The 13,843-nt window shown below is 34.3% G+C and overlaps 1 protein-coding gene across 2 annotated transcripts in view; it reads right to left on the bottom strand.

Annotated features, from left to right (window-relative positions):
* LOC129751195 (uncharacterized) overlaps nt 1–13,843 on the bottom strand; it is a 598,057-nt gene that overhangs the window by 65,761 nt on the left and 518,453 nt on the right. For both annotated transcript variants that reach the window (XM_055746561.1, XM_055746562.1), the window contains one exon: nt 10,547–12,737. In XM_055746561.1, coding sequence (XP_055602536.1) covers nt 10,547–12,737 — 2,191 coding nt within the window. The remainder of the gene's footprint in view (nt 1–10,546; nt 12,738–13,843) is intronic.

Raw genomic sequence — 13,843 nt, 5'->3', positions numbered from 1 at the left:
GACATCTGCTGCAATACGGATCGGAATCCAAAGTGTCACCGGAAGATGAATAAAAATAAACCACCCGAAAAAAAACAGCCGGAGTAGTTAAAGAAAATCGGAAGACAAGATGTGCCACTTGAGTACCCGGGAAGATAACTTGCTAGTATCTTTTTGCAGCTTGCTCTTGTTTCGTTGGTTTTTTTTTCTTCGTTGTATCCGAAAATTGTTCTCGATTGAACGGAAGATCAAATGACTTACTCTGGGAAAGAAAGGCAAATGGAGGGAAAAAAATAGCAAAAAGATGTCGACTCAATGAGTGTCATCAAGAAGAAATGCGGAGGTGTCGATGGCACATCTTCAAACTCTGAAAGAAAGAATAGCGAGAAAAACGGGAAGTGCCAAAACGATGCCGGCAATTTTAACAGTTATAATGACGGGCACGGGGATAATTTGAATGTTTTGTCATGAAACGACAATGATTATGAATTTTTCTCTCGAGTGTCATTAGATGGCGGGAGTTTTTATTGCTCCAAATGGTTTTGCCAGAACAAAGTATTTTTTCTTTATATTTAAGCTTGAATTTTGATCTCTTTTTTCCACTTACTAGAATTTTTCCAAAACAAATCAATGAAAACAGTCAATTTATCGAAAAATCTCTCCCTAATAAGTCAACCTCACATTACGTATGTGAAATGCCTACTCCCAAACCAAAAACCAGCCATCCATCTTTGACTCTATAAGCTCTATGGAGGACATAACTCATTCTGAATTACGAGACCCCATCCATACGCACAAGTCGGAAGCCACATCGGAGCCTGGGATCGGATTTTGGCAAACCACAAATTACCGGAGCGATTAGGTAGTTCCTGCTAAAAGCATAACCTCAATCTAATCGATCTTCCTCCCCCAACATCTCTCTGCATTTGTTATAAACATACGTACCCAGATACAGAGTTACGATATCATCAACTAAGGCTACGCATATTTCGACACACTTATCCCTACCCATCTTTCCAATGAGAGATTTACATTTACAAGCTTAGGAAGCTTCCTAACTACAGAAGTTTAAAATTCAAGTGATCCAGAATGGTTTCAGCCAATTGACTTTCGGTTTGGGTTTTGGGGCCAATCCGGTGGGAAATCACTCCTGTCGAGAAATCGGAAATGGTAGGTGCCTTCGTGAAGATTTTTCCATACCTTGATAGGTGGCACACACTCTTCCAATTGGGATGGGATGGAATCCCTAATCCGGAGATGGAAATTCAACCGAAGCTTGTCAAAGTTTGTCAGCCAGCAGTAAAAGGAATTCGACATCCTTAATAAGATAGTTTTTTTTTTGGAAATACTTGTTTTGTAACACTCTAAGGAATTAATCTTCATCAAAGAAACGGTCCATGCATGAAAAGTTTCCAGGGAACAAGTTTGAAGTGAATTCAGTTCAGAATATTAAATAATTTTCTTCTTCTTCAAAAAAAAAAAACAAAATAAAAATAACCATATAAAAATGCGTCTTCAAAAACAAATTCAGGAAGATTGTGTGTTTGAAAACAAACACATTCAGGAAAGTGCCATTTTGATACCATTCGACAGTTGATTGCCTGTTCCTTTTGCTTCAGGGACTTCCAAGTAAGATTTCTTATCTTTCTTCTTCTTTAAAATTCAGACGCTTTAAAACTTCATATAATTATCTACTTTTTATTTGAACACAACTTAAAATTTTGGACAATAATACGTCCTTATGAGCTCGCCAATTTATTTTTACTGTCAATAAAAGTGGGAAAACAGTCTATATTTGCTTGGATCAATTATTTTTACATTTAATTTTATGAAAAGAGGAACAAAATTTAGGAAAAATCTACCATTTTTCGAAAATCAATTAAAGATGGAGATGTTACTTTTTTGCTGCTTTTACAAGATAAAAATCCGTTTATTTCAATCAATCATTCAAGAAAGTGTTCCCTAGCTCAGAGAAAAATTTTATTGTAAAATGCATCATTTCACTCAATTTAACATGCTGAAAATCACTTTTTTGCAACTCCATACTAAAATGATTGTTTTTGAAAACGATGTTTGGTTTTGAAAAGGCTTGCTTTTTCTACGAGAAAAAACAGTATCGAAAAGTTGTACTATTCGATACAGTTTTCAAAAAAGTTCAGCTGCTACATTTAAACATTGTTTTGACTTCTAAGAGGAAACCTTTATTTCTGGCAAAACAAGTTTTTTTCAAAAGTATTCCCGGTATTGCTAAAATAGTGTATCCATAGGGGTTTCGAAATTCAAATTTACCTAGAAATAATAACAATACTAAAAATGCACAATGAATAAGACTTTCGATTTCTAATACCATTTTCCAACTCATAACCCTAACAGAACTCTGAAAAATAATAAATTTTACTGATTCCATTCCTTATGAATCCGAATCGAAGTTCCAAATCAATGCTTCTTCTGGTAAGTCATTGATGATTTTTCGAAAATAATGTTCCTTATTCTGAACTTTAAATTTGCCTGAAAATTTATTTTTAGCAGTCTAGTTCAGAAATTTGCAATCAATATTTCCAAAACACTAAAAAACGAATACAACATGAAATTTCGAATAAAACAAGAAATTAAAGCTTTGGAAATTCCACAGCAATATCTCGAATTTGATAAAATATTTCATCAATATTGAAAGCACAATCACACGATCACATATTAAAGGCACAAAACAAATACTATTTTAGTTAACATTGCGCATGAAATTTTTCTGCTGTAGCTATTTCGAATGATTTTTTTAACTCTTCTAAGAATAATTTAAAAAATCACGATCATTTTAAAAAAGAAGATTTAAAATATTTAAATTATATTAAACGTTAATATATTTTCATGCAAAGATTTTAATGTTTTAAATTTCATGTTCTGAATATTTTGTAACCGTCAATTGAAAAATTTGGTCTTGGAAAGGACGAAAGATAAAAACAATGTTTTTCTTATTTATAACTTTGATTCAGACACAAAATTTCAGAAAAGAAAAACAAAGCCAACTTCTTAAAACAAATCATCGAAAATTTTTAAATAAATGTAAAAAAAAAAAATTACGTCCTGTACTCGAATCTTTTGGCAGATTTTGTCTATCACCTCTAGTTTTGATGGAATGGAGTTTATAAGGTTTTCAGATTTCAGTGAAATCAATCATTTATAACTGAACAACTAGCAAATTCACATGAAATAAAAAATAACTGATCTTGTTTATTATGCTTAATTCACTTAAGAAAAAAATTTTTGCTTATTGTTATTCTAATTCCAGAAAATAAACTATCTGAAAAAGTTAAATGCAACAGTTTTTAAGTATTTCGAAAATATCATTACGAGTATTTTTTCATTAAGGTAGATCCTCTTAATTTCGGCAGGAGCTAGTTTTCGACAGATTTTCAATTAAAGGCTTTTCTTTCTAGTTTGTTGCTCAAGCTATAAATTTTCATTTTTTATTTAGTTTTGCTCTCCTAGTGCAGCTCATGTTGTACATCAAAATTATTCTTAATATGTTGTTTAAAAATATAAAATCGTTAATTGAAGATTAACATTTGAAATCGCCTTTTAAATTCAATGCCATCGACCAGTTAAGAATAATTTTGCATCCTGAAAAAACTTATCTTTTATTCGAATAAAAGCTACATAAAAGGTATTAATGGATGGATTAGGCTCTAAATTAAGGTTCCTAGGTTGCCCGGTTTAATCTGGGTTTGCCCGGATATTTGATATAAAATTTGAAAAAAATCCGGTCCTGGTAGCCCGGATTTAAGTAATAAAAATCCCGAATTTAACCCGGATAAATTCTCTTTTTTTGCCAAAACAAAAAAAAAACAAATTGTGTTGAAAAATTTCTATTTATGTGTCCAAAATGCGCGTTTTTTAAAGCCTCAAATACGACTAAAAATACTGCTGATGAAAAATTTTTTATCAAGTTTTTAATCATTATATGCTTTGAGTTATTTGTGGGTTTTGACAAAATTTGCCCGGATAAAGCCCGGATTTTTTATCGAAATTTTGAAATCTGATACCCGGATTTTGCCAGGATTTTAAATAAAAATGCCCGGATTTATCCGGCCCGGGTACGAGCTAAAAAAATTCTGGTAATTTTTTTAAATGTTTCTGGTATCATTTTATGGAACTTAAGCTGTTTTCTAAGCTGTCAAAAACTAAAAATTCACCCAGTTATCTCTTTTTCAACACCCATCTTCTTGTGTATGTTTTTACTGTGGTGTTAAACACCGTGAAGTAGACAAGCATTTCCAATATTCAAATATTCATTTTTAAGGTAGCCAGATTGCCCGGTTTTATCCGGGTTTGCCCGGATATTTAATAAAAAAATTTGGAAAAAGTTCGGTCCAGCCCGGTTGCCAGGAATTATTCTCATTTTCATTCTCAAATCACACTTTAAAAAACAAATTGTGCTATAATTTTTTTTAATTTATGCGTCCAAAACGAAATTTTCTGAGCAAGTTTCATAAAAATAATCGTGGAAGGTTTTTTGAAAGCCTAAAATAGGATTTAAAATCTGTTAATAAATTTTGAAGAAAAAAAATTTTTTTTTCAACATTTTTTTTTTTTGATTTTTGATGAGTAATCTAGATTTTGACCAAATTTACCCGGATATTGCCAGGATTTTGGTCGATCATTTTGAAATCAAATGCCCGGATTTCGCCAGGTTTTTAGATAAAATTAGCTCGGTTTATCCGGCCCGGATACGTGCTGAAAAATTTCTGGCAACCTTATTCATATTCCTTTCCAAACAAAGGAGGTGGAAATGGTCTTGTCGAAAATTTAAACTTTTGATTTCAAAAACTCAAATTCATTGTTGGAAACTAGACCATCAAGAGATGTCAGTGAAAAGATAAACGAAAAATTTAGTGAAAAAAGTAAAAGTCTGATTCATAGAACCCATCGTAAATATAAGACATGAAAAACTTTAGTCAATAGGTTTACTTTCATGGTTTTTCCGACAAAACAAGCTAAAACTGTAGAAAGCTATGTAAAAAAATAAAAAAGGTTTTATTTTATTGTATAAATTTTTAGAAGCTCGCTAAATGATTTGATTTTTGCTTAAAAAATTTCTCATAATCAATGAGAAAACTTCTATAAACTTTTTTCGCAAAAGTCAAAATTACTGGCGGTCTTTGGCAAAGTTGAGAATTGATTCAAAACCTTGATTTTAAAATATTTTGAAATAATTAAAATTCAATAAAAAAATTGTAGAAATTTTTATACGAATGAATAGGTCAATATTTACAAAAATTGCAGATTTGGATTTACGGCACCTAATCTGATCAAAATTAATTCTTAAATTGTACGCACATCGAAAAAACGAGAATTTTGTGGCCTTATGTTATTTATCAAAATCCTTTAAGATGTGGAGATGAACATTTTGAAGAACAAGAAACACAAAGTAAATTGAGGCTGAAATTGGTTTCTTGAAGCAAATTAATGCTGTTGACTATCGTGAGTAGTAAACACCTATTACATGGCTTCCAACTTGTTTTAGATTCAAGTTAGTATTGGAATAATGAATTTTGAAGTTAAAATGATTTTGAAACATAATTTAAAAAAAAAAATCTTCATACTGCATTGCAACTGATTGGAAAATAAATAGAAGTATTTACCCCGGATAGAAAAGTTTTGAGTTACAAAATTATAATATTTGATATTAAATTTGTGTTAAGAAGAAAAATAACGATAGAAATATGAAATTCATTAATCGTGGTTGCCCAAACACATCTTTTCTTAAAAAAACAAATACAGGCCTCTTTCGTTTTTGGTAACACTCTCGAAAATTAAGTGTTACCAAAATCGAACCGTTTTTTTCATCAACTTTTTTCTTACCTGTTAATAAAAATAAATAATTATGTACTGAATTTTTCATCATTTCTCGATGGTTATTAGACATTTTTTGTTATCTTTATCATGTTTAAGACTCATTTAGATTTTTTTTGTTATGTTCAAAATGCTTGTTATTTTTTCATATTTGTTATTCTTGTGATTTTACAACTTTATTTTTTAAAACATTTTAAGCCATTTTTATTCGTTTGTTTGTATTTGTTTTCGATTGTTTTATATTTTTTTGCTTATTTACGTCATTTTTTAAATTACTTTGTAGTTTTTTTTTTAATTTTTTGTTGAATTTTATCAACATTCAAAAGCGTAAAAATTTGTTTATGGTATTTGTCTAAATTATGTTAATCCTGTTCAAGCGAAAATTATATGAAATTTCATTTCAATAAACCGTTCGATTTTTGCACATGTGCCAAAACAGGATGTTGCCAAAATCGAAGGGGATCTATCCAAAGGGTTAAATTAAGTTTTCAGTTAAAGTTATGGAGAGAAGAATTGATGATTGCTACTAAAAAAATATTACTCCAATGCTAGAAGACTTTGTTAACAGTGCGGAGCAAAAATTTTAATCTGACATTGTTATTTAGAAAACCATTTGAAAATTGTTCTGGGTTAAAAAAAACAGTTGGCGCCATTGAATTTGACGGTGTTCAACTTTTTTAATGATACTAATTAACGTATTTAGGCTCCAAATGAAAGAATTCTAATTTTATTTTCCTTTTTTCTCAGGGATTTGAAAAACAGAATTCTAACTAAAGCACGATTTTAACATAATTTCAAGTAAACGGCGTTAAAAAAGAGGTCCCTAGTATGCCAATTGAGAATTTTAATAAAAATTGACTCTCAAAAACAAACAATGCTTCAGGAAATGACGGTTGTTAAAAAAGACTTTATTACCTATTCAACATAATAAGTTCAGCTCAAATGCATACATATTTCGTAATCAAATGTTACAAATCTGTATATTTTTTGTGATTTCATAAATTTGGTAAATCGAGACCGTTTTCTGCCTCTTTTCGTTATATTTCCTTCAAATTAACTTTTTCACCTCTGAATATGCTTTGCCTCTGGCGGATTTTACTCCGGAACCACTCCAGGCTTAAGAAATTTCATATATATTTCACGTTCACGAAATCAACTTATTTTAAAATGAAAATTTCGAGTTGAAATTCAAAAAACATTTACCCACAAAATGTGAATCAATCGTTTTTGACAAATTTCTTATGAGGTTTAATTGTCGATCACTCAGTTGATTTGGAGATTTTGCTTGCGATGTTATTTAAATTTCAATTAAAATGATTTAGAATTCAATAGCCTTAGATTAAAGAAAACTGCTCAACTTTGCATAAATTCTTTTGTGAATGCACAGTTTTTGAAAATAATATTAAATTAATAAGTTTTTTGTCATATTATTCCCAATAGTTTGTCATCATAAGTCCCGACTCAAGGTTGCCGAAAAAAAATCTGTGTTTTTGAGAAAAAAAATTCTGACTTTCTGTGATTATACCCAAAAATTCTGTGATGGTTTTCTGTGACGCTATTTTCGTTCATTTCATTGAAAATTCATGATTAATAAGATCCAGTTTAACATTTTAGTTGTTAAAAATCAATTAACATAACCGGTCTGATTATAGTTTTCGATCCAAAGTAAGAAATCTTAATTAAATATTTGCCAAAAGAATTATAATTTTGAAAATCCATTCGAAACTCAAAAATTCTGTGAAAACTCCAGATTTCTGTGTTCTGTGACAAGATTCTGTGATGAAAATTTTCTCAAAATTTTGTGAAATTACAGATTTTTCTGTGATTTCGGCAACCTGTGATTTGGTAGGCTTAATCAATCATATTTTTGATATATTTGCCTTAAACTTATGGGTAAATGTAAGAAGAAAAAAAAAGAAAAAAAATACATATCACTACTTTCTCTGTACTAGATGACGGATTAGTTATTTCAGTTGAACTCAACTAAGTTAAACTGAATAATAACAGCATGTTGTGGACTATAGTATATTGAAATTTAAAAGATATGTGGCACCAAAAACAGTTATGAAAAATATTTTTCTTAGAACTGGTAAGACGTAACATTCCGGAAAAAATATCCACTGATGCATTTAAATGTAACTTGCAATATGGCGCTATCCCATCTTGTCATTAATGGGTTTTTACTACGATTTTGAATAAAAAAAAATGGTGTTGTTTTTAAACTGTGCTAGGTTTTTCTTGTTAAAATCCGGAAGTTTCAAAACAAATTGGCTTAGCATCATCAAAATATGAGGTTTGTTAATCCATTTATCAAACTTCTAACATAAATTTTTGAAAATATAACAGTTTGTATCCAGCATGGAGGGACGATAGTAAAAATTTATTTTTAATATTCATAATTTTTCAATCAGGTTCAAAAATTCAATGCAATCATTCCGGATATCCCGTACCCAAAAAACAAAACAAAGGAAAATTCTACACTAAAGAAGCATCAATATTTTCACAGTTTATTCGATGTTATCATAATTTAACAACAAATTCGCTCGTTATTGTTTTTTTAAATGAGGACAATGCAAGATATTTGTGAATTTACAGATTTCCCTGGGATCTCGACAACCTTGGTCGAAGCCGTTATAAAAAAATACATTTGTATGAGTCAAGATTGCCGAAATCACAGAAAAATCTAAAATTTCACAGAATTCACCAAACAAGATTGATTTGCCGTTAATTTAAAGTACCAAAACATACAGTCGAAAACTAAAAAACCAACATCTTACAGAATTTTGAGCCACTTTTTTCACAGAATCTTTGTCACAGAACATAATTTTGGACGTTTTTATTTTCAAAATTTAATTTTTTATGGCAATTTAAATTTTTGATAACTATCTTGAAATTGGAAAAATATGAAAAAAAATGGTAATGTAATTGGTTTTTCCTAATTTAAATGTAAAAAACGCAATTTAACTTGACTTTTGAATTAAATGGAATTGAGTTTTTGGGTAAATCACAGAAAGTCAGATTGTTTTTTCGTCATAACACAGAATTCGGAAACCTGTTATGAGTCCCTAAGATCCAAACAGCATGTGTACATTAGGTTATTTTTGATAATGGAAGATTCAAAGTATCTGTGCATTTCAACATTTTTTTTTTCATTTTACAATTTAGCTTTATTTTAAAATGAAAATTCGCATTGACTCAAAATTGATAAATTTTTCATGTACACACCTTTCTCACTATAAAAGTTTGCTGATTTTCAAATTATTGTTGAACAAACAACATTTTTTTTTATTCATTTTCATTTTCTGTATAATTGTTTTTTTGGCAGATAAGTTGACGTATTTAATAATGTACACGCACTCGGTTTTACACTCATTTTCCGATTCAATTTGATCACTTTCGAAACGTTTTCACAAACAATATTTACTACTGGACTTGATGCCTGATAGAAAAAAGTCTGCAAAATCATTTCATTCTAGTACTATAAAAATACCTAACTGTGCTGTTATAAAAACGATTTCACTGTCTAATTGTTCTGTGTACATTTTTCAAGCTTTAGCTAGAGCTAATTAGGATGAACCTGAAAATAATTTAATACTTTTTTGTGGGAATTTTCATCATGGATGATTCATCCCGAACAACTAATCGTTGAAATCTTTATTATAAAACAACTTCAGAATATACAATGTTGAAATTCTTCCGAACAGATTCAGAAACTAAAAACATTGCTTCACTTCATTATATGACAGCTAGAGCACAGGATAATAAACTTTCCGCCAAATTACAGAATAAGTGTATTCTAAGCTTTAACTCTAATTCGCTCTTGAGAGTTAATATGACACTATTGGAAGTTTGGTGGCTTGTAATTTTATTTGGGTTCATCCAAGTAAAACAATTTCTTCGGGGACTCTCAATGAATTCTTCAAATCTTTCATTTTTCATCTTTAGTTTTTTATGGAAGTACCCTGAAAGCCCAGGAAAAAAACTTCCTAATATGACATTGAAACCGTTATATCTCTTTTGTTTCTCAACCAATTTTTATTAAGTTTTAGAAACTTCGTAACGTAACTCAAATATGAATATCAGACATCATTCACCTACAATACTTCAGTTTTCCATTATTCAAAGTCTAAAAAAAATCCGAAAAAACATGCTTAGAAAAAAAAAGTAGATCAGCTATGAAATGCTCAAAATTTTTCGAGAATATAAACTCAAGATTTCCGCAAAAAATTTATATTCAACAGAAATCCAATTTCAAACTGATCCTATTAAGGTAATTACATAAGCGCTGCGATACAATACAATATAAGTGCAACGTATGGCTTCGGTTTTTAGCTTTTTTGGACACTAAGTGACATTTTTTTTCACATTCCATAGAAAACAAGCAAGATAAATTGGTTTAAGTCAGGAGTTTCAAATTGACACTCCAGTGACTGTAACGGAAGGATGAGGGTTAAACTGGATATGCGTTGGATAATGGATTTTGGAGTGATTTTTTCGAATTTACATGTATTCTGCATGCGACTCGTTGTACGACTCGTGCAGACAAAATCTACTTTTGCAACTTGTTGTAACAATAATTTTTTTTGGGCAAAAATAGGACAGAAAAATCCGAGTTCGACACGGATAATAAACAGAATTAATTTTTTACCTGTTGAGGCTACGTTCAAACTAAAATTTACAAATTTATAAAAGTATTCAAGTTATTTTCTTTACTCACCTCCGTTACCATTTTGTTGATTCGTTTCCCCTGCACCATTACCATTCGCTTCAGACTCAATTTTCTTCCCAACAACATCTTTCGGCTTATCCGGGACCTTCGGTTTCTCTTTCCCATTCGGCACCAAGCCAGCCTTTTTCTGCAAAATTTCACTTTTGAAAGATTCCATCACGGCATCGAACTTCACCTTGTTCGTTTGCTGTTCCTTTTGGTTCTCCTTATTGGCGTCTTCCTCTAAGGGTGGTGGGTCTTCTAACGACTTTTCGGCTGTTTCTTGAATTTCCGGTGTTTTAGGACTAACTTCCACGATGGTTATTGTTGGTGGTTTGGAGTTGGCTGGTTGATTCCCGGTTTCGGAAAGAAGAAGTTGTGCAAACAGTTTATCGTCGTCAATCACCTCATTTTCGACTAGAAAATGTACCTTCTTCCGGGAACCGAGGCCAAGGGTGCTTCCGTTGATGGACGGATTTGGAAGGTAGAACTGAGAACCACTATTACGTTTGGATTGACTATCTTTGGCCGTTCCGGTGAAACTTTTGGTGCTTCTCAGATTGATGGAATTGTTCTTGGAGAAAATGTTCTCATCGGAAGTGAGTTTGGCCAGTCGCTGAACTAGGGTTTGGTTCAAACGAATTGTGTCGAAGCCGGGTTTGTCTTTGGGAACCGGAGGAGGACCAGACGGGGCACTTGTGACCGATCCCGGTCGCTTGAGGATCGACTTTATTGCACTGTGAGTCACCGATTCGGACGATGAGATCTGGTTGGGCAGGGATTTGACGTCGTCTTCTTTCGGGGAATCGTTTTTGTGTTTGGTGCGAGGAGGTCGTTCCGGGATGACCTCTACTCGAGGTTGATCTTCGGAAGGATCCGATTGTACTTCGACGGGATCGTAGACGTATTCGTCGACGTCATCGTAAACGGACGGAGCTGCCGCATCCCCGTCGAATAGTTTGATTCTTTGGCCCGAGATGGCGGCAATGTTGGCAGCGGGGTTGTACCGATTGGCGTACAGGGAATCGAGGAGTTTTTCGTACTTTTGGGAGTGTACTGAGAGGTCGTAATCGTCCGCTTCATTCGATGGCGAAAATTCGTTGTTTAGACCGGTGCTCAACGAGATCAGGTCGTAGGGATTGATATCACAACGGAGGATGGATTTTCGACCGGTTGGTTCCGGGTCGTCTGGCAACTCTTCCGGTTCGACCCAGAGGTCTTTGAACCCTTTGCTATTGTTGATACTACTACGGCTGGCACTTAAGCTTCGGTTGTCACTAGTTTTGCTTCCCGTTGGTGAAGGAGCTCGCTTCTCCGGACGACCTCGTCCCTTGGACGGACTTGTACTCTTGGCTCGACGTCTCAGCTTCTCTTTGATGCTTTCAGCAACAGATTTACTAGGTTGTTGCTCAACCGGTTGACTCAACCTCGATCGCCTCATAAAATCATACGGATCCCCACCGCTACTTAGTATCGAAGGCCTCGACTTTTTACCATAAGTAGAAGCCAGCTTCACCGTTCCACCTGCAGATCTCATCGGTGGAACCATGAAGGAAGCTCCGGAAGTCAACCTCATGGTCCCACCAATCGGAGCCAACGGAAGCCTCGATCCCTTACATTTCTTACAGACACTCGCCTTCTTCACATCCCTTTTGGTCCCATTCAAGTACTCCGGACAGCAGCAAATGACCACCGCTACTTCCGGTCCAGCCATCGGGAAGAATCCCATCGGACCCCCCATAGACATGGCAGCCATCGGAGGTGGTCCCGGATGATGATGGTGAAGGTGCTGGGCATGAGGATGATGCATGGGCGGAGGCAACCCTCGCATCGTCCCGTAAACCCATCCGGAATCGGCATACTTCATCGTGGACGGGTGGTGGCCGTCTCGTGATCCGGCCCCAAGAGAATTCGTTAGCTGCTGATGCGGTACATTTGCCGAATATCGGTGTAATTGATGCTGCTGCTGCTGTTGATGGACTTGCTGCAGTCCAGAGTAGTCCAGAACTTCGATCGTTTTGCTGCTAGTTGTGGTGTTGGTCGTTGTGATGGCCGAAATGACCGATGCCGAACCGTGGCCGTTGCTGAGGATGCTGGAACTGGAACTGCTACTGTTGGATCGTTGATTGTTATCGTTGCTGGGTGGTTTGCCGAGTTTCAGCCGTTGGCCCCATGTTCGTTTGGAGGATTTGTCTGGTGTCTGCAAATTGAAAAATAAAGTAGATTAATAAAAAGGCTATCAGAAGTTATATAGTTGAAAAATTGACCAAGATCATTGATTTCAAAAGGGGTGGCACTGGATGTAGAAAAAAAAATTCATCATCAAATTCCAAAATTCCATATTCACACTCGATTGACCCAAAAAGTTTTGATTTTCGAACCCCCCAATCACTTAAGGAAAGACCGAAAAATTTCGGAATAATCAAAATTTTAATTTTGATACCAAACGACTGAAAACATTTAGAACCAATTTCACACGATGGGAAAATCAGTTCACGTTTGCAAGCCGAAGAGAGAAGACGTATCTTATAGATTCTGTTTAAGCGCGTGTTTGTTGGGCTTTCGCCTGTGGTGAAAACAATTTATTTATCACCTCGGTGATATATAACCTTTAATCTCGGACGTGAAAAAAGAAAATGAGTGCTGAAAATAGAACAGCTGACCGGAACTTCCGAACGAGTTCGTTGCGGATTTATTTTGGGCAGGACAAGCCCATGCCAACGGACATTGAAATTTTCACCTTTTTCAAGAAGGTTGGTTTTGTGGCCGAATCTTTAAAGGCCATGTATAAAGAGGTCAAGGAGTACAGTGTGTACGCAATGTTCAAGACCGATGCTGACATGGATGCAGCCTACTCTAGGATAACCGGGAACCCGATTTTCACCTATTCCAGCGGTTTGTCATACCCACTCACTGTGTCGATCGCTAGTAACAAGGTGAAGTATGTCCGTATCTTCGGTCTCCCTCCGGACATACTCGATTCAGAGATCGCGCAGGTGATGTCCAAACATGGAAAAATTTATCGCATGATCCGGGAGAAATATGGTTCCGAAACGGGATTCCCCATTTGGAACGGGATCCGAGGCATACATATGGAGGTGACGAAGGACCTACCGGCAACAATCCACGTGCTCCACTTTCAAGCACGATTGTATTATGATGGCCTCAAACATAAGTGCTTTGAGTGCGGGGCAACGGATCACATTAAGGCAAAGTGTCCAAAACGGCCATCACCATCCTACAGCCAAGTTTTGGGTTCCAATCCCACGGCAAAACTCGAGCTGAATTTGGTAGCCTTGAAACCAA

This window comes from Uranotaenia lowii, chromosome 3 (genome assembly GCF_029784155.1).
Source record: "Uranotaenia lowii strain MFRU-FL chromosome 3, ASM2978415v1, whole genome shotgun sequence".
NCBI classification, from domain to species: Eukaryota; Metazoa; Arthropoda; class Insecta; order Diptera; family Culicidae; genus Uranotaenia; species Uranotaenia lowii.
This window is presented reverse-complemented; position numbering and strand designations above follow the sequence as displayed.